Source organism: Nipponia nippon, unplaced genomic scaffold (genome assembly GCF_047370975.1).
Source record: "Nipponia nippon isolate SJK-2023a ecotype South Korea unplaced genomic scaffold, ASM4737097v1 scaffold_3, whole genome shotgun sequence".
NCBI classification, from domain to species: domain Eukaryota; kingdom Metazoa; phylum Chordata; class Aves; order Pelecaniformes; family Threskiornithidae; genus Nipponia; species Nipponia nippon.
Genome location: NW_028262347.1, coordinates 69,609,636 through 69,630,531, shown reverse-complemented (window position 1 = coordinate 69,630,531; position 20,896 = coordinate 69,609,636). Strand labels below are relative to the sequence as shown.

Genomic DNA, 20,896 nt, shown 5'->3' with positions numbered 1-20,896 from the left:
TTATTAGCTTAACTTAATTATAAGATGAATGAATCGGTCATCTACCAGGCACTCCCACCTCTTTGAATTCTGCAAGACCGAAGTATGTGTGCCTTATCAGCAGGGAATATCAACCAGAAAAGAACAATGTGCATACAGTTTTCTCCACCTTCATTTTCAGGGAATAACCAGCAACCACCACTTAGGCAGAAGGCATTTCCTGAGGATTAGCAATCGGCTGGGGTCCCTTGGCTGCTGCTCAGACCATCAACTTCTCCAGGCCCATTATTAATCCCCAGAAAAAAATCTGGCACCATGATTACTATTTTGTCGTTTTTTTATTTCCTAGAAGTGGAACCTCAGGGTGTTTTGATAAACACCTAGAAATGTTGTCTGGTTTCACTGTACATTCGTTCCCCCTCTGCCTCCCCTTCCCCTACGCAGCACTGCCCTACAATCTCCCCCTGCAGCTCTCCGTGGACGAGCATTGTGTATTATCTCCCTGTCTCCAGCAGCAACAATATATTAAGAGAATTACGCTTCAATCGCCAACAGCCACAGAGAAGTGTCCAAGATAGGGTGATGGGACTCTTGATGACGTTAGGACCATATCCTGCACCTAGGGACAGACTGGACAGCAAAAACACCTATTTTGTGCTGATCTTTTTCGGTGAAACGCACAGCATGATCTCACCACAAGGGAACTCTGCCCATCTTCTTTTCCTTTTCAGATCTTTGCCAAATACTAGTACTTCACTCTTCTACCGCCTTCCTAAGGAAACCATTCTGTGAGTCTGCATGCCTTTAGGTTAGCCAGCTTCTCCTCACATTCAGTCTAAAGTTAATTTCTCATCCCCTCATTCCATCCAATTATTCCTAGTTACGCTCTTCTGGGCAAGCATAAATTCTCTTCTTCAGCTACATTCCAGCCTTTATGGGCTTCTTCAGACGCTTACACAAAACTCCCATGTTTCTGTAATTAGGTTAAATGTTTCCTTATAAAGCAACCCTTCCAGCTCCCTAAGCATTCCAGTTGTCTCTCTCAGACCTTTCCTCCAACTGATCAGTATCCAAACACCAGGATGCCCAGGACTGAAACTGTTATGCCAAGTACAAGAGGTCAAGAACCTACAAAACCAGGTTCTACATTTCCGCTTTTGAGTCTTTTCATACCCCTTTCTCAATCACTCTACCACCTATTTTCTACTCATGCACTGCAAACATTTTCCTTTCAGGCCTGATCCTGATTATCATCAACTAGTTTCCCCCTAACATTCTTGATCAGTCTTTAAATGGCAATAGGAACCAAAAAACATCAGGTTCTGCAGCAATTAGGAAGAGAGAGAGGTGAGCAGGAACCAGCCACCAGAAGTTGGTACACCAAGATATTTTATTGAGGATGTGACCATCAGCCTCTATGTTCTCCAGCCAGTAGATCTAAGGCAGCCTGGCATGCCACACTAATTTCTTCAACTGTTGGTGCACAGGTCAGACCTTCCCTTTCCTGGGATTCATACCGCTTCCACCATTCATACCCTATGGAAATGTGAACTGAACATCCAAGCTGCAGCGCTCACACCAGGGCCTCTCCAAGCTTGCAGGGTGCATTCAGCACCCTACACTGTAACGGCGCGACACAGAATCCATAGCATGTTCCACATCAACCCACCACAAATACGACATTGACAAGCAATGGGACAATCTGAAACAAAGGAGAGGATGTCATCCTAGCAGATCTAGGAAGAGAAGGGAAAAGCAGAAGCCACAAGTGCAGTGCAGTGAGCACCAAGGGCTGCAGCAGACGCCCACAACAACTGCTCTTGCTCCCTGCAGCACTTGCAGGGCAGCAGCAATGCTGGCATGAGCTCTTCAAGACACTTCAGACACAGAAACAGCCAGATTTTCAGAGGAACCTACTGACTGGTGTCCCGCTTAAGCCCATTGGGGATGAGGGTGCTCAACTCAGGGTTAAAAAAATAAGCAAACACGAACAAGTAAACTCTACTGGATGTGATGGAAGCAGACACCTATTGGAAGAATAAAAGCAAGAACCCAACACAAGTTATACTTCCTTCCTGAATGAAGAGGTAGCAAAAGGACGTTTCTCCAGCTTCCTCCCCACTTGGAGGATAAAAAACACCCCTCGCATCTGTGACCGCGGAATCACCACCTCCTTCCCTCCGCCAGAGAGCACTCCAGGACACAACATCACTGCCTTTCCCCCCTGGGACCCCGAAAGGGCCAAACTTCTGCCTTTTGCTTTGCTCTCCAGACAGTGGGTATCAGGCTTCAGGGGCAGAAGGCCAGGAGGCACGGCTGCCAGGTCCACCCTGGCCCCTCGCCCTCCAAACCTTCCCTGCTCCGGTTTCCGCAGCGCTGCCCTAATGAGGGTGCTGCTCAGGCGGCTCTTTAATGAGGAGCTAATCTGAACCACCTGTTGAGAAATCCCCCACAGGATTAGGAGCCTACGGAGAAGTTATATCTCGGACCGAAGCTGCATCCAGCTCGTGAAGCCAGGAGGAAGGGGTCACCCCTGCACTGGGCTGAGGTTTTCTCCCCCAGACTTGCCTGCTGCCCACCCCTTGCTCGGCAAAAAAGCCATCAGACATGCTGGCACCTTCCCTGGCTCCCCTACAGCAGGGATGGCTGCCGCGTCCTGCTGGGAAGCCAGCACGAGCATCACCACCCTTGTGCTGCCTGGCTCCCTGTGCCTCAGCGCAGCGGGTGCCGGGAGGGCCCCCCGCTCGCTGGAAACGTTTCACTGGCCCACAGGCAGCAATTAACAGCCCTCTGCCGCCACAGACCTGGAGCACCTGCGGTACTGATTAGCATCATTCAGGCTCCATGTGTTTCCCACTCCCCTCCTCCTCTGGGATTTCTGCTGCCTGTGAACAAACACGTGTCCCCGTGCTTCCTGCATCGTAGGCTTTGCAGAGAGCAATTCTGGCCCCAAACTGACCATCGCTGGGGTCTTATTTTCCTCTCGGCAGGCTTTTATCTGCAGCATGATGAGAGGTTCTTCCTTCCTTTTATTTATCTATTCTAAGTAATTATATTTATTGCGGGGAACTGCACTTTCTCCTTTGTTTTGCGGGAAGCCCTGACCCTGGCTCACGTGGAATATTCCCTGCAGTTTAATTTCCCAGGGTTTGACAAAACACCAGGTAACTACGTTTTCGTTACATCTGCAGTGAGAGATTATGCCACGGCCTGATAGAATCAAGCCAATTTTTTCCTCCAAAGCTAATCCTGTGTTGCCTGACCGATTGCTGTGGGTAGCAGTTGCCAGTTCAAAGACCCCCCATCTCCACCATACCATGCCCCTGGCTGTGCCAGCGTGACTGTTGGGGGCTGCATGGCGAACTGGATCAGAAAGCCGATCTATGTTAAAAATAACCCCGACCAAAGAAAAAGGTTATATTTAACTCCAGTCATTTTCCTGGGTCTGGTTCACTGCACAGACCCGCAAGCGGCAGCGCTGTTACACTGATGGGGTGGAGAGGAGATGAGGGTGAAGAGGCACAGAAAGAGCCATTTCAGCTGACAAGGCTGCAGTTTGATAAGCATTTCTTTAAGCGGCCTAAATTGTGACTTCCATTTCCAGCTGACCCCCTCCTAGCTCAGCTCCGTACCGCATCAGTCATTCTTCTCTCCCTCCGCACTATCTACACCCTCATGTGTTTGCAGCCTCACGTTTTCCCCTTGGCTGAATTTCTGTCATTTCCCTTTGTAAGCCGGTTCTTCTAGCCCCCTCATCCTTCTTCAACTTTTCTTTGAACTGCCTCGAATGTGCCAGCACTTTCATTGAAGTGGAATTCCCCAGACTGAGTGCAGATTTCCATATGCAGCTGCACCGGAGTCTGCGGCAAGGCCAGTTACCTCTGCGATCCAGAGGGCAGCACCTCCCTGCTCGCCATAGAAACCCCAAGTGTCAGCCTGCCTTTGACGGGCATTACCACCCATCTCTCTTTCAGCACAAGCACTTTCAAACGACTCCTTCCCACTGAATAGCGATGCTGCGGTTTATTTTTTCCCCCAGGAGGCATCTGCTCTCGCCTCCCTCCGTCGTCCTCCCCCTCGCACCCCCCCTCACCTCCTGCTTGATTGGTTTGATGGGCTGATGGTCAGACATCCACCTGGGAGAAAACTCTGTCCGCTGCAGACGCTTCTCCTGAAACAGGGTTGAGAATTGAGGGAAGGAAAAAGAGAGTGGAGGAAATTAGGGCACATCGGTGATACTGGCAGGAGAAACTCTGGGGGCTAGAAGTGACCATGAAATCCGTATTAGCTTTACAAGGGTAGCAAACAAGCAAACTGAACTCGGTCCAAGAACATCACGCTGACTGCAGAGCCCATTTTACAAAGCCATCTAGCCGAAGGATCCCATTCCAAATCTGTCCCACCTGAAAACATTCAGTTGCCGGAAAATACCCTTCGGAGTTTCAGGGCTCTGACATACCAGCTCAAGCAGATTTAGCTAGGACAGCTAAAGCAGCCACTGCCCCTTCAGCAGAGCCAGCTGAGAAACAGCAGTAAAAGTGGAATCACAGGCAGTTTGCATAGAAAAGCTAGGCTGTAAATTGCAGCAGTTCAAAAGCAGACAGAGATTCCCTGCTAGCAGAAAAGGGACAGAGAACAGGGCTGAAGACAGTAACCCCTTCAGCCATCCTACCTATGCTGCCGTGCAACCGCGAACCAGATCCTTAGGTATCGACTCTAGCCCTGCCGCTCCGTGGGGGAGAGCCTTTCTCCCCCTACACACGCTAAACAGCCCCCGCATCCACGGCACTTGCAGGCTGGAGTGGGGGGAGCAGGACGGGGTGAGGGCTGCTTGGATTTAGCTCTCCTTCAATCAGCAAACATCCATGCTCTTGGAAGCGGTCATAGAGAGGTAAACAGGATGCCATGTCTCCTCACCTTCTGTGCAATCATGTTGCAGATCTCCGGCAGGAAGTCTTCACTCAAGAGTTTGTAGAGCTGCCGCTCTCGGAGGGAAGTCCTCTCTCTGAAGCTCTCTGTGACCTGCCTCCACTCCTCTTCCGTCTGACACAGCAGCCACCATGTCCCACGGCCAGGCCCTTGGGACCCTTCAACAACATGAAAGGATGTTATCTCCACAGCAGTTACGACTAACAACTTTTCTTTATCCCTTCTCTTCTCTCCTCAAGGCTCGGGAAGAGCAAAACATACTGCCAATGGCCACTGTTATGGGAAACATGCTCTTTGCTGTAGACCCAAAGCTCTCTTGATCCACCAGAAGCACTGCTACCTCCCCTACCAACGCTGAAAGCGATGCCAAGACACAGAGGAAGTACACAGGTGAAGAAGTAATGGTGGCACTTTGCAACGCATGGGTAGTGTGACATGCCTGTAGCAAGCCTCTGTTCCAGTTATGATGGACCAGAGAAAAGGATTTAATTTGTTTCTTGTAATGGAGGCTGTTAGCCAGAGCAGGACACAGGGTAATGCAAATGTCTGATTTAGTCTGGCAGCAGAATAAAAACATTGAAAATTAATGTTATTTGAAATAAGCCAATTTTTTTTTTTCTAGCACTGCAAACCTTTGCTGTGGTGAATAAAACCTCCCGTTCTCCCCAAATGAAACATTTTGTTTGCAGGCACTTGAAAGAACAGTAGAGGAAGTGAAGGCCGGGCTTCATCGGGCTGCCAGATGAGGGGGAAGTTCCAAAAGTTCACATCCCATCCCTGCTCGATGCAGAGTGGGATCTGAAGCAGATCTCCCACTGCTCTGAAGCATGTCCCAACTACCAAGACACTCTGAGCTGTTCCGCCTTGTGTGAAACATTTGAATATTAATTGTGAAGGAAGGAGTCTCTTGCGTGGTGGTTGGAACACCCACCTGGAGAAGGGGAATGTGGTTCCTGCTCCATAAATGTTTACACAGAGCAGAGAAGCCTCATGGGTTGCAACTTGCATGCTTTTGCCCCGGGATGCTCTCTAAGCAAAAAATGTTGTGGGGAGGGGGAATTTTTGGGGAGGGGGAAGACATTGGTTCAAATACCTTCAGGCTGAGGGGTTCTCAGCTCCCTCTAGACTTTTCTAGAGCTAACCACAGACTACTGGAAAGAAAGCAATGGTCACCACCCCCACTGGCAGATGTCACGCAGCTTCTCACCGCATTTTCAAGCAAATTAACTATGAAAAATATAAAGAAGCAAAAAACAGAGCCCCTTTCTCTCGGAAGCTGACCCTGGGCCCTTTGTGGATTTGAGTTGCCAGCGGCACATGAGCTATCAGGTTGCCCCAGGAAGACTGGAGAGCCACAGCCTCCCTTCAGCCACCTGCCCTCTGTCGGAAACCTCCGTGCCGCAGTAGCGGCACAGAGCAAGCATGTGCTAGCGCCGGGTCACAGGCCAGCGTGCAGCTTAACCCGCCCTTGGCTTCAGCTCAAGTTAACATACTGGGGACTGACAACAGCGATGGTGAAGGGCCAACCACGTGCCGGTTTCTGCCACCCTGGCTATGCAAAGCTGTCCCCTGCCCACCTGCAGCGGGGACCTTACCTGCACACTGCCCCCAGAGCCTGCCCCCTGGCTTCCCCTTCCCTTGCCAGCTGCCTACCGGCCACTCAAAGGCAATCAAGTTTCAAAAGCAATCAGGACTAAGGCACTGCTTTGTGCCACCAGAAGATTACTCCGCAGCTGATGTGACACCATTTGCTGGAAGACAATGATCTGATAAAACCCCCAGTGCCTCACCCGGCTCTGCTGCCCAGCTCCGGAGCAGCCGCCAGGAAATCTGAAGACAAAGGGTGAAGAGAAGGAGGCAGGGCAAAGACAATGCCACCCTTGCCTTTTATTGTGGGGGAACATGGGCAGGCTGAGCCCCTGGGTTATGTGGGAGCCAATGGATCTGCATGTATGACAAATGAGTCCCAACCCCCTCAGATTCACTTTCACATTATGTTGCCAACTCGCTTTTTCTGCTTGCCTCGTTAACCCTTAGGTGGGTATCGCCAAGACATCATTTACCGAGTTCAGCCACCCAATGGCCACCGGGAAGGAGAGGCAAGGTTCTTCCTTCCCTATTTTGGCATCACTGACCCCACTCTCTTCCCTGTCTGAAAAACTGCACCCGCTACAAACAGGGGCTTGTGTTCACCTCATCCCTGGAGGAGCAAGGGCCATTCACAGCCCATTTCCATCAACTTCAGTGAGTAGGTGGGCCCCCAAGACATAGTGTAACCCAATACGTTACATTTCTTCATCCCAAACTAATCCGCTATAAGATAGGAAGCCCGCAGGTGCCCAGGCTCCCAGCTGCAAGGCAGCCTGTAATGCCAACCCCTCCTTCCAAACTTGGCCCCAACCACTGGCAGAAAGACTCTCCCTTTCCTGAGAAAGGCATCTCTCTGGGCTTTGATAATTTAAGAGCCGTGTTAGCTGATCATATCAACCCTGACCCCGCAAAATCTTTTTACCATTTCTTATCTGAGTCTCACGGATTAGCACGTTCTCTTCTGCCTTCTCCCTACCAAAAAAGAAAGAGAAGGAGTGATACAATAAATACATTACTTCACATCACTGAAATGCAGGCGCTTCTGGGGAGAAGAATGGGGGACACGGCAATTATTCAGCACACAACAAAACCATGAAAAAAACAGCGTGCAGAACACATGTTCGATATATATATTCACATATATATTTATCATAGCTTCATAAAATTTTAAGAAGTGAAGGATGCAGGCTGGAGTTTGGCAAGGACAGTATTTCAATTCTTCCAGGAAGCATCCCAAAATCTATACTGACTCAAGTAGCCAGGATTTTGGCTACAAGCGCCATGCAGTGAAAGTGTTCTTTATCAGGAGCATATCCCCTAGCACTGCATGGGGGAACTGCATCTGAAGCGAGGTGGTCAGACGAGTGATACCCACTGTTTCACCAAACTTGGCTTCCAGCTCAGTCAGAATTTTCTTTGGAGAGTGATCAAAGCACCCACCAAGTCTGAGCTTGCTTCACTTCAGAGATGCATTGAAATTATGGCTGCGTGGTATATACATACTTATTGGGGGAACCCCAGAAGTTCATTGTACTTCCCTCTGGGAACATATGCATTTTACGCCTATTGCAGGAACAACCTTTCCATACCTCAGCAAATTTTCTTCCAGTAGTTTTTTCCGCTTTGGGGGTCGCCCTCGTCTCTTGCCTGTCTTCCCAGGAACATTTGGGGTGTTTGTCTGCCCCCCGCATCCCCTGAAAAATGGCAAAACCACCATGAAATATCTGCTGAGCAAGGGAACCGCGCCTGGCAGGATGGGAGAAGGGCAGGGAAATCGGAACAGCTGCTAGGAACCCAACCAAAGGAGGGATTAAATCAGAGCAGCAATGGGACGGGGAGGGGAGGAGAGGAGGGATTCCCACTCGCTGGGAGCCTGATCTGGGAGCCGCCGGCACAGTGCGGGGCAGACGGGGAGGAATGCGGTGGGGCAGGCAGCATCGCTCCCACAGCAGGCTCTCCTGGTGCCACAAAGGCTGCAGGCTGGCTCCGACACAATGCGTGACGCGGGGCAGCTCGCAGTCTGCTTGGCAACTCCAGTCTCGCCCCGCACTGCCCCAGCCCTCTCCCAGGGCCCCCCCGCCGCCCCCGACACAACAGCAGTCAGGCGGAGTGAGTCCCCTCCAGCCGGGCAGGCTGGGCCGCCCACCGCCTCGCCCCCCGCACCCAGACACGGGGGGGGGACGTGGGGGGGCTGTTACCTGTCTGGAGCCAGCTCTCCGTTGGTTTTCCCCTGCACCGGGTCCTCCTTGTACATCCGCGTGCCGTAGAAGTACCAGTACAGGGCACCGCTGCTGTCCTCGCCCAGCGGCTCCACACGGAGGCTGTCGGCGTCCAAGCCCTGTGCCCACAGGGAGACCCCCACCAGACGGTGACAAGTTGAAAAGCGGCCACATTGTCACACAAAACATGATGACACCCCTCCGCAAACACCTCCCTCCCTCCTCCCCTCCCACCATGCCACAGCAGCAGTACAGCTGCTCCTCCGGGCCGAGCTGGGAAAATGTTACTCCAGGGGGAAGGCGACGTTCCCTCTCTGTCCAGGGAGGGATTTAGATTGGCATCTCTAATTTGAATGGTCTCTCTCGTTTTAACATTTCATCTCTGGTGCTCCTGACAGGGAAGGTCTAATTAGTGCTGGCGACAGTCACGCGCAGCCCTTAAAAGCTCCCTCCCCCCTCCCTGCCCCCACCCTTCCCCCAGGTCCCCCAGTAACTTCAGCCCCATGCTTTCATCTCACACCATCCCTCAGCAAGGGAGTCTCAGCTCTCACAGCCCTGCCATTACAGTTGGAGCATCTCCAAATTCACTCTTCGCAGGAAGAGTAGCCAATGAAGCCAATTTACTTAGTGACTCCCGTGTTACGAATACATCCACGCAGGACAAGGGCCTCAAGAGCAGTCCTGCGCACTTGCCTTGGGTCCTCTGCGAGGCAGGGAAGGGGATGGGGAACTGCCAACCCACTGCACCACCACTGATGACTTGGCCTTAAAATACACTTAACAGCATCAACCCTTCTCTTCCCAGGAAGATTCACTGATCTGGCCCAGCTCCAGCAGCCGCACTGTTTCCCCCTTCCCTGATGCCCAAAGCACCTTGAGGAGGTCAAAGACGTCATCTGCATCGAGGCGGTAGTCACAGAGGCGGTGCAGGATCTCGACCCGGGTGCGCAAGGGCAGCTCCTGGAAGGTGGACTCCCGCAAGGGGTTGGGTTTCCCTTCCTCCAGCTCCCAGCGATAGTTGATTATGTCCTCCAGGTAGCTGTGAAACGTCTGGGATCTAACCAAGGAAACAAAGTCCCACATGCTCACTGCAGTTCACCATGCCAAAAGCACCTGGTGCAACCAAGCAACTCAAACAAACACAACACAGAGACAGCTAACGCTTGAGGGAAAGTCATGCCCCACGACAGCTATGGTTAGGTGCAGCTCTGTAACTCAGGTTCCCAAAACACAGCAATCTCATTGCAACACCATGGGATTTCACATTATACACATACAGCTTACAGGACTCTGCATTACTGTTATTTCTTTCCAAGCTGAGAGAACAAGCTAAATATGGTGCTAACTCAGCCTCATCCCCTTTCTATCCAACAGGCAGTGTCTTGTGCTAGCACCAACATCGTCCCTTTACTAAAATAGGATGCAACGAAGCTACGAGCCTGATCCCCTTCCGCCTCTCCCCATTTCATGCAGAGACCTTCTTCTTCAACTTTCCATTTGCTCCTCACATCTGCCATTGCCAAGCCCTGCTCCTCCCTCTGCCTCTTAAGTAGTTTTCCATGCCCTGGTTCAGTGGCTTGAAACTTTCCCTAGCTGATTGTCTCCCCCTTGTTTTGCTGCTTCTCATACCCCTGTTGCAGCCCCCATTCTCCTCTCCCTCCATCCCCAAAGGTGCTGCCACTTTCTGCCTGTTCCTCCACCAGTGGCTCTACTGGGACATCTGCACAGCCCGGTTAATGGACGTGGCTCAGACACTGCCACACAACATGGCTCATTCCCAACATGAGCCTATCTCCCAAATAGGGTTCAGCCCAGAGGACTCTCTTCTCTAGTCTCCCAGATGATCAAGCTGAACACTCGAGCTGTTCATAAACTCTGCTACTAAAATGATCTTTCTCATTTGCTAGCTGGGCCACGTTAAGTCCCCCTTTCGTTGCCAGCAGTTCACCATATAACCCAAGGAACACATTTCTTACCCTCCTCTGGCATTGAGGCGTGTGTCCCCATCTGACACACATTAGACTGCTGATGGAGCTTAAGGCTAAAATAACTCCTGTCTATATTTTAAGGAAACTTAAGTCCTTATTCTGACTGCTTAAAATTTCAGGGGAGGGAATGAAAAAGGACTGGTGAGGCTGTGTGTCCCTAAATATAAAACTCTCTTAAGATGTGTCAATGCCACTTTGAGTCCTGAGACTTGCGAGGCTTGCTCAGCCTGCTCGAGCTGTGTACCCTGAGCACAGTGAAGGGGGACCCCCCCATGCCCCAGCCATTCTTGCACACACGGGAAGTCCATATGCCGGCAAGAACACCACTGGGTACACATTCCCACCAGCTCTCAAAAAGGCAGCTCAACTTGATAGGTTTTTGGCACAAACGGATTACTCTATATGATTAATGGAACCGTGCCAATGCTACAGAATTGCATTTGCCTGAGAAATTGCTAACTACTACAAAAGCTATTATTTTTGAACAAAGAGATAGAGGAGCGCAATCCAATTGGAATAGGATTGTTAGAAGTCAACAAGAAGTTAGCTATTAGACAGCGGGCTTCACACGTTTGGTAAAGACTGGACTTCTTTGCAAGGACCATGACTGGATGGTGACTGCAAGAACGAAGGAACAGATGCCTCATGATTCCTCAAGCCATGTCCACCTGGCAGCATTCCCCTTCCTCCTCGAGTGGAGGGAAGCTGATGCTAGCACCCCGCAGATCGCTCCCCACCAGCCTGCTTCTTTCTGACGTCAAGCGCAAGCTGACCTCCCAGAGATAACTCCTCGCACCGGAGGAGTTTTACCAGCTCTCCGGTTGTATTCAACAACAGATGCCTGAATGTACCTGGATCTAGTGCCTTCTGCAGCCTAGAGTTTGCTCTTTTCTGCATGACACAAGCAAAGCATCAGTATTTCCAAGTGTTGTCATTTTGCCCCACTAATATCAGCAATCAAACAAATGCAACTTGAAACAGTTTTCTACACTCACAAAGTTCAGTCAACACAATAAAGGAGGACTGTTTCATGAAGTGATCTCTGTGCTGTCTCAAGTACTAATTTTAGGGTAAAAACTACAGCAACTATCCATTTTTAAAATGAAATATTCAGTGCACAGTACACCTACGTGAAGTAGCTGTGCATTCCCACAGTGCTATCCTCATGTACCTCAAGACCCAATCCAACTTGCAGCAAGGACTTCAGCTTGACAAAAAGCGTGATACTAGATTATCTTTATAGACTTTTTATTTTTAAGAGTGCTATTTGATCACACACAGCTTAAATATTAGATATTTACTGAAGCGACCGGATTAAAACAAAAAAAAGAAAGGCAGATCAGACTCCAGCTTTCAAGAACAGAAACAGTGATGAGAATATCTTTTCCTGAAAGCAGGAAAGCAACACCTGTATTTGGATGCTTAGTCCTTCATAGAAGGGGAATGATTGTAAGCTCTCAGAGAGCATCTGAGTTTCAGCCCCCTGAGTTCAGTTGTTCAGCTCTGTCAGAGCTCAAGGCAGAAGATTATTTAATCAGATCTGATACAGAAGCTCTGGCTATTTCCAATAAAACCGACTGAAAAAACAGTTTCCCTAGGATCCTGAAAAACTACTGGGTGACATGGGATGCCAGGAAGAAGCAATAAAAGTAGCAGGGCTTTATCTGCTCCTATTTTTCTGGGATCAGACAGATACTTTCACCGCTTGCATGAGTTCACTTATCTTGCTCTACCATTTTGGCTGTTCTCAAAGAAAACCGATCCAGGAAGCCTCTCAATTCCAGAAGATCATCTGAAATCTTTGCCTATGTAAGTCTCATTCTCCCTGGGGACTGGCACTGTTGACTTAACCAATTTGGTTTGAGTTTGACTTTCACGTAAGTGGCTAACACTAGAAATTTCCGCCATCCACCCAGTGTCCGATACGTTACAAGCTCTGTTCTCAAGAGTACTTTGAGTTCCCACCCCCATCAATTTTCAAAGACAGCTACTGTGCATTTGTCATTTTGAATAAGGACAGAAATGAGAACCAAAGATGGGAACCAGATGTCTCAAGGCATTCCCAATCACTCTCTATCTTACCCAATTTATATTTTCCCTCTTCATGGGGGCTGGCCTCTTTTCTCCAGACAAATGTGGGGTGCTCGCCTTCAACCCGCCTGCCACACCTACGGTTAGTCTCACTTAGCCTGCGTCTATGCCATTTCCCTTTGGAAAAGGTTTCTGAAACAGCCCCCCTGGTTTGGAGAAGAAAACCGCAGGGAGCACAGCAGTCGGAGATCTCTGCCCTTGGGGTTCTTCCCCATGCAAAGCAGAAATGCTCAGGACTAATTGTTTAGCATTATCCATAAAATTCAAAACCAACAATCAGAGAGACAGGGTCCAGGAGTGGAATGACCTGGATGCAGTTGTCAAATGGCCTTTTTTCAAGCTCACAAATAGGATGGTGATACACCTGCAGGTGTGGCAAGTCCTACAGTCTCTGCTGCAGCTCAGAACCTCCGAAAACCCTTTTGTAGGTGGGAAGAAGGCAGGGAGGAGATCACTGGGATGAGCAGACAGATGTAGCTCTTCTCTTGAGGTTCTCATCATCACTGAGACTTGTAACAACACTCAACCAACAGAGGCAATGTTAAGTCAGCAATGTCCTTTTCTCTACAAATCCAAGTATTCCCAAGGAGAACGGACTGGTACATGGACACATGCTGTTTCAGGGCACATATCCAAAGCAAAATAAACCCTGAACATAAATTGGGGTTCCTAGAAACAATTTTTTAAAAAGTGTGAGACCATGGGCCCCGATGCTTGTCACCATACCTCACACAGTTCTACCTCCCCCTGCTATATAGCAAAAGTATCTTCCATACAACTTATTAACCAAGGAAAACTATTACAGAAATCACCTACAAGAGGTCAGAAAAGTTACCTTAGAGTACTTTGTAACTGTACAACTTCATCCTTCCCACCGACTGCCTTTCTCCCCATCCCAACTTCACTAGCACCATTAATATTTCAGAAAACTCAGACACAGTTTCCCTCACTTGTCACAACATCCTGTACTTTGCAGTTGCCGCCCGATGCGCAAAGCAATTTGGATAGCTGTAGTGGGGAAGTGGTTGAATAGTACCTGTGTATCTATGTGATACATCCCAAATGGATGCAGGGGATTTCTCATGAGCCCAGTGCAATTCTTAGTCTTGTCCCTGGCTGTGCTCTGAAACCGCAGGGTCGTTGTCAGAGGTCCCTACCTTTTTTTGCAATGATTAGAAAGGAGGTCAAAGCTGAATCGCACCTGTGGTTGAAAGTTTTAATCATACGTTGTGGACCTCTACATATGCAAAAGGAAATCTGGGGCGCAGGGAAGGGTGCGACCTAGCACATCAGTATTGAAGGGGAAGAATAACAGCAGACAATCCACAAGAGCACCAGTGAGGCTGCAGCTCAAGTTGCTTGTGATCTTTAGTAGCAGCTGCAAAAAAATCAGGGCATAAAGACAACAGGAGCAAGTTGAAGGAAGGGCTCCTCCCCAACATGGGTATCAGCGTCCAGAACAGCCAGAGAAATGATACACCCCCCGAGAGCTCAGCGCTGCAGCCCAGCCATCTGCCGCCCGGCTGCCACCCAAAGAGGGAGGTTTTTCTGTGCTCCAGGAGAGGGGAGCTGAGGACTCCTCCCCCTGCCTGGCAATCCCAATTCGGCAGTCTGCCTCGGCCGTGGCTTCCCCTGCTCGCAGAAAAGGCACTCTTCCCATCGCCTGGGGTTTTAATGCACGGGGCCACACTGCTGTTGGAAAAAGAAGCTTGGCCAGTGTGCGGAGTGAGCCCCCATCCTGCTGCTCGTCACCATGCCCAGCTTCCCGGAGGGCCTACTTTGGAGACCTCTGGAAGAGAGAGTGAAAATTTTGCAGGGTTGATGGGAATTATGGAAAAATTTGGTTGGAGCTTCTGGTGCACACGCTTGGGAAGGGACAGCTGCACCTAGAGACCCCAACCCCACAGGCACCCTGCAGGGCAAACTCAATGTGAAATGCCTCCTGGGTGAACCCAGCACTGTTGGGGCTGGAATTATGCACACACACACACACACAATTTTTTTTTTATCCTCGTGCCCAGAGGAAGCACAGCAACTTGTGCTTTTGGTTTTAAAGTCTCCAAAGTAAATCAGTTCTTGGCTGGGAAACTGTAAACAAAATCAAGCCAAAAAAACAAAAGCAAAAACAAACACTGATTCAGTGAGAGAGTCCCCGTGTCAATCTGCACTTCCCGCAGGCAGGATGCCATGGCCTCAGTGTGGAACTACTCTTACAGCGCGCTTCCCTATCTGGTCTGTTGCTGCCAATTTCGTTACAAGCCGCCCCCCCTCCACTCCCCTCAAAAAAATACCCCTAACCCCCCCCCCCCCCCAACTCCCAACCCTGTGGGAGTAAATACTGGATTAAAAGAAACATTAGGGTAAGGAGCTGGAAATACTGGAGACAAAAATCTCTCAATGATGCTCAGATGCTTCTGGCACACACAGATAAGTCTTCTGAAAGTTCAGATTCCCAATAGTTGCCTGGACCCACTAGCTAGAATATCTGTCAGGTTGACAGTGTTTTAAGTCTTTTGTTTCATTTAATTTACAAAATGCAATGGAAGAGTAAATACCAGAATGCTCTTGAGCTAAAACTGCTGGGAAAATGGCAAGCCTGACCTATGGCTTATCCCAGACAGTATATTGTTCTGTACTTCAGATTAAAACCAAGAACCCTGACAAAACCAGAGGACGACAGAGAGCAGGAGCAACAACAGACCCCCTCCACCTCCTGCCCAAGAGTAGTATGTGGGAGGAACATGGAAAACAAGACTGGGAGAGCTCAGCCTTTCCCCCAAAGACTATTTAAACAGGAATAGAATTACTCTCGTCGTTCCTTTTACAGAGTTAGCCAGTAAGAAAAATAATAGAGGCGATACTTCTGTCTGGTAAAAGCTTTAAAAGCTGAAAAAACTTGGATTCCCTCAACCACCCAGCACAAGCGGTGCTTTTAGAAGGTTCTCAGTAATAAATGAAAAAAGACTTCTTGGGCATCTAATTCACAGCACACAAGAGAACTGGTTTTGCCTCTGTGATCTGTCTAGTTCAAAGAAACAACAACAACAAAAAAAATCAAGGTCTTATCAGAACAGACGTTTTATCATGGAATTAATTTTATGGACTGAAGATATTTCACCTTATGGGCTGGCACCTTTTAAGTTCTGAATTGGCAAAAAGGCACCAGCTTGGTGTTGGGAGTCACTCAGGTGTTAATGAGAGCATTAACTGACAGATGGCATTCAAGATATTTCTCCCCTGTCCAATGAAGACAGCTTCTTTGCTACAGCAGAGATCAGGAAAGCTTAATTCTTAACAAGCATACAATGCTTTGGCATAAAGGCCAGCCCTCTGGAAGGCAACGGGAAGGATTCAGGGTTTGCTGGGATGACCTCAGTCAAACATCATTAACAGGGGCAGGAGAAGCAAAGCCTATTTCAGAAGAAAAAAATAATGTAAGGGCCCCTATGATCAATCTATCGTGGCTTGTCAGAAAGAGAAAGCTTAGGCTGACCTTAGAAGCAATATGAGTTACTACTACCAGCCTGACCTTGAGCTCTCATGTAACAATGGAGAGTTTTTTTTTTTACTGTATTAATGAGCTTTCTTATCTGAGGTGGGGGAGGAAGCCTTATGGACCAGCTTGTACTTCACCTTCAAACAATTTACCCTACTGAGAAACTAAGTCAGGCATGATGCAGGGGAAAAAAAGGTACTACCCCATCCTTCTGGGGGAGAAAAGGGTGGGATAGGTATATTCCCTATTTCCTTCCAAGCCCTCTGTGTGCGGCTCGCTCAGAAGGTGTGCAAGCCAACAGAAAGCACATATTCCTCAGACCATGGGGCAACTTGTCATCAGTGCGATCAGACTGGTAGAGGCTCAAGGGCAACATGCACCTGGAAGGGCCCCTCCTCAAAACACTTCACTGAAGCAGAGCAAAATGACCGAGGAGCTGGAGATCCAGGAATCATGACCTCAAGCTTTAATATCCACATTTCATTTCCAATTCAACTAGCAGCGCCACTAGCTGCACCACTGGTGGGGACAGACTTCACAAATTCCAGCCAGGGACAGCCTCCAGGGAAGCAATAACTCCTGTCCGCGCCAAACTGGTGACAGACCTCAGCAAGGTCCAGCTCCGGCAGAGCCCTCGTGATGGAGGAAACAAACACCCAGGCTTCTCCTGCTTTTTAATGCCCTCTTTTGATTCATGCCTGGAGAAGATTGGCTGGCCTACAAGGGGCTGTGAACAAAAGGAGGACAGCTTACGTTAATGGACCCTGAATGAGATCAAAAAATGGCGGGGGGGGGGGGGGGGGGGGGGGAAATTAAACTGGGCTTATCAAGGTTCCAGAGTGAAGTTTCTCCTCCCAGAGTCGGGAAGACAGCAGAGATTGCTGGAGTACAAAACCATCACAAGGCATGTACAGGCCTGCCTCTTGTCCTCCACTTCTAGCTAGAACTAGTTTTCCGAATGCAGACGCTGCCCAAACCCCAGGTAATTCTGTGGCTTACCTGTGTGGCCGTCAGGAGCATTGGCAGTGAAGAAGAGGAGAAAGACCCTCGAAGAATCAGAGTGTGGATTCCACTGAACTCTACATACAGTGACCTTCAACTTCACCCTTGATGAACTTTCTACATTACAACCACAGTTTTGTTTCAAACCATAAGGACAAAAAAATAGCTCGTTAGCAAATGCTAAGTAGCGGCAGCTCTTCCCTAAAGTAGTCTGATCTAACTCCTGGATTTGGCAGTCTGAAACATGAGTGATCAGAGGTTTCCACATCCATGAAGGATACTCCCAAGTTTTCCACACAAGTAGAGGACAGCAGAGTAAATTCAGCACCCTAGCAATTCCTGTTCCCTGCCCCTCACTTGTCCACCCCATAGCTTGCTTCCAGAGCTCAAATGTGGCACTGAGACCACTCCCAAGAATATGCTGAAGACGTGCTTAGAGAAGACATCAGGGTTCTGGACCTTTCCTCCAACACAGTAATACGAAGTTAGGACAGGAGGTTCTCCAGCTGAAGGGCTGCTTGATCTTGCTAAGGAAATCTAATTTACATGGTTGGATGCCAGGGAATCCACTGCCTTCTCAGCTGAACTCCTAAACTGTTCATGTTTAGGAGAGGGAAAAAATCAGCTAAGCAAAACCAAGGTTGTCAGCAGCTAAGAATACTGCACTCCTGCTCCTTGTCTTCCTCCATCTTACCTCGAGCGATCTTCCATACAATAAAAACTGGGGAAGCTGGAAAGGGAGCTGGCAGATATGCTGTATCCCACAGAGAAGCAGAATAGGAACAGCTATGGAGCGAGGCAGTGTCTCCAGGGAGGCAGAGAGAATGGAGAGCTGATGTGGGCTGTCTAGTCTAATAAGGGATCACACCACAGGAGCATGTGCTGGCTTGACAGAAGCAAGTGCAGCCACTTAACCTGGGTATGACAGCTGAAGTGGGAGCGTTGCTTTGCTACCCACAAAAAAGGGGAGCACGAAGGAAGAAGGGGAAGCCACAAGGTCACCACAGCTGCCCACCCTTCAGGGAGGTTCCAGGTCTGCTCATACAGACTTCTCCCCCCAGCCATGGCAGAAAGACTGAGCAACCAAGGAAGTTTCCAGCTCAGGCTCTTTAGCACTACTAGACCACACTCACCAACTCTTGAATTAGATGGAGATGCCCTTGTACATGCTGTGAGCTGATACGTGCTGCCTTCCACCCCTTTTCCATCACACAAGGGACAGGAGGCAGCAAGTCCACCCCTCCAAAAGGAGACGCCAGCTGTAGGAACTGAACTCATCTCACACGCCAGTGTGGCAAAAGGGCATGCTCTGATCTTCCCCAGCTGCCTATGGTCCACGTTTCTCCTGTGATTCTGCTTTTATCTAGCAACCACCCTACTCATGACACAGCCGCTGGGAGTGACTTGTTTGTTATTTTGCTGAGAGAAGGCAGAAAAGCAGGAGAGATATCATTGCAGATATAGCACAGTCCTGTGTTGGCCTGTTCTGAAAAGGCCCTTCCCTTAGGCTGGCAAATGCCGGGGACAGGCAGGAGTGCTGAGATAAATGTCTATTTGATCTTCTCTCCCCCATTCACCCTGGATTTTTCACTGCTTTATGTTCACAAAATGCCAAGGCAGCTAATCAGTGCTCTGTGACCCCTGTTAATTGGGCTGTGTGAGAGAAAGGCAGCACCGGCAGGAGAAATCACACATACCTGTTACTTTGAACTGTCCTGTCATTTTCCATCTCCCTGCTTGCAGGAGCTCCAAGCACCTTCTGTGAGCCAGGGCTGCTCTATTTTCATCACCATCCCCAGGATCAGCAGGAGGGACCACAAGTCCTTCGTGTGGTTGTCCTACCTCTAACACCTCAAGGTACTAGGAGCCAACAAAGAGGCATGTTGTTGCTTCTCCTTCTGTGTGAGAAGGTGAAAGTGGTTTTTGGTGAAGGAAACACAGTCGGAAGGCGCTGATGGCCCTTCTTCCACCTACGCGCAGCTGCTCCTCACTGCCCTTAGCTGCCTCTCCGTTGCTCCCCCTCTCCCCCACCACCACAATACCAGGAAGAAGCGAACAGATGCCCAGCATCCATCTCCCTGTCTCAAGTGACCGGCAGCCTATTTGGCCAAGTAAGCCAGAGAAAGACAGCAATTGGTGTGAAGATGTGAAGCATTGGAGGAAAGAGGGGTTGGATTTGCTAAGCCTGGTGGATTATGCAGTTCTTGGAGGATGAGGAAGACACATATGGTTAACTAGATGCACGCTGGGTGCGGGGGCCTGGATTTGATTTTTAGGTAGGAGCAAGGGCTGCTTGCATGTTTTTGTTGCTTGATTAGGGAAAAGAAGAAATAAGAATACGAGCAGCAATAAAACCAGAGCAGCCACAAACATCCCAAACAACATCTGAAGGCATATGGTACCAAAGGAAGAGAAAGTCCTGGGGGCAAAGGGGATGAGCAGGAGGATGCGTATGCTGCCCAGACAGATTCAGAGAACATTAATGAGATTAAAATAAAACTTAAACCGTGATGACTACCAGTTTGTTTTTCAATGCCAGCTCAACCTTTTCCTCAAAGTTAGCGAGTCTGCACAGTCTCCATGAAGTGAAGAATTGTGCTCTCGATGCATGCAGGGTTTTGGGACAGTGGTAAGGACAGAGAAGCAGGAACCCCCTCCCCCGCTACTGATGCTGCAATTTGAATGAAAACTGATAATGACAAATCAATGGGTTGGATAACTGGATTAAAAAGGGGGAAAAAGAATTCTGCTAAAAGATCCTGAAACATCACTGTGGTGAGCAAAGAGTGTTGCTATATATATTTGTGAAAACATGAATTAAGGTAGCAATAGATGAATAGAAAGGATTGTTTACCTTGAATGAATACAAAGAAGAGACTATTTGAGACAGTTTTTAAAATTGTCTTTTTCCTTAATTGTAACTGCATAAATATGATTAAGTGTGATTACGCTATTTTCCATGGGCATTGTTGGGCTTGATTCAGGATGACCATGTTCACACCAAAGGTGTGTTTAAAGACACCTGCCCAGCTTTGCCAACATATTAACCCCACAGATATTCTGTACTTCACTGTTTATTCAATTTTACCTTTAAGACACTGCCCTGAAACCATTAGTCAAAGGGTGCAATAACAAATCAGTTGCCTTCAGTGTGATGTACAACCCATGAGAGCAGCAAGGGGGGGTTAAAACTCCAAGAGGAAACCAGCTCTGTAATCAGCCACTAACATGCATTTTCCTATCTACCATTGTGTTGAAACATGCACCACAGCTGCAGCATGGAGGAAAGCAGATGATATTGCAGCTACTTTTTCTCTTCTTGCCTAAAAATACAGACCTCGATTCCATGAGATTATGGCTGAAATTGTCAAATACGTGCATCTGGAAATATATAGGAACCTCCAGAGAACTCCTGGTAAGATGGTCTGTCAGATATCCTGCTGGTCTGAAAGGGAGGAAGATTCAAGTGTCCATCAAGCAATAAGTGGTTTCTGCTTCTTTATCAGGCGTTGCAGCGGACAGTCCATCAGTCATAGGGGAGACAAGATACATGTCCCCAGCAGTGTCAGTTGCTCTTTTCCTTCCTTGAGGAATCAATCTGT

The 20,896-nt window shown here is 48.9% G+C and overlaps 1 protein-coding gene across 3 annotated transcripts in view; it reads right to left on the bottom strand.

Moving 5' to 3' along the window:
- CECR2 (CECR2 histone acetyl-lysine reader) overlaps window positions 1-20,896 on the bottom strand; it is a 98,067-nt gene that overhangs the window by 14,591 nt on the left and 62,580 nt on the right. For 2 of the 3 annotated variants that reach the window (XM_087765456.1, XM_087765454.1), the window contains exons 3-8: window positions 9,591-9,774; window positions 8,697-8,836; window positions 8,088-8,192; window positions 7,421-7,470; window positions 4,897-5,066; window positions 4,073-4,150 (exon numbers count right to left, since the gene is read on the bottom strand). In XM_087765456.1, coding sequence (XP_087621582.1) covers window positions 4,073-4,150; window positions 4,897-5,066; window positions 7,421-7,470; window positions 8,088-8,192; window positions 8,697-8,836; window positions 9,591-9,774 — 727 coding nt within the window. The remainder of the gene's footprint in view (window positions 1-4,072; window positions 4,151-4,896; window positions 5,067-7,420; window positions 7,471-8,087; window positions 8,193-8,696; window positions 8,837-9,590; window positions 9,775-20,896) is intronic. The other variant, XM_087765455.1, reaches the window with a different exon arrangement.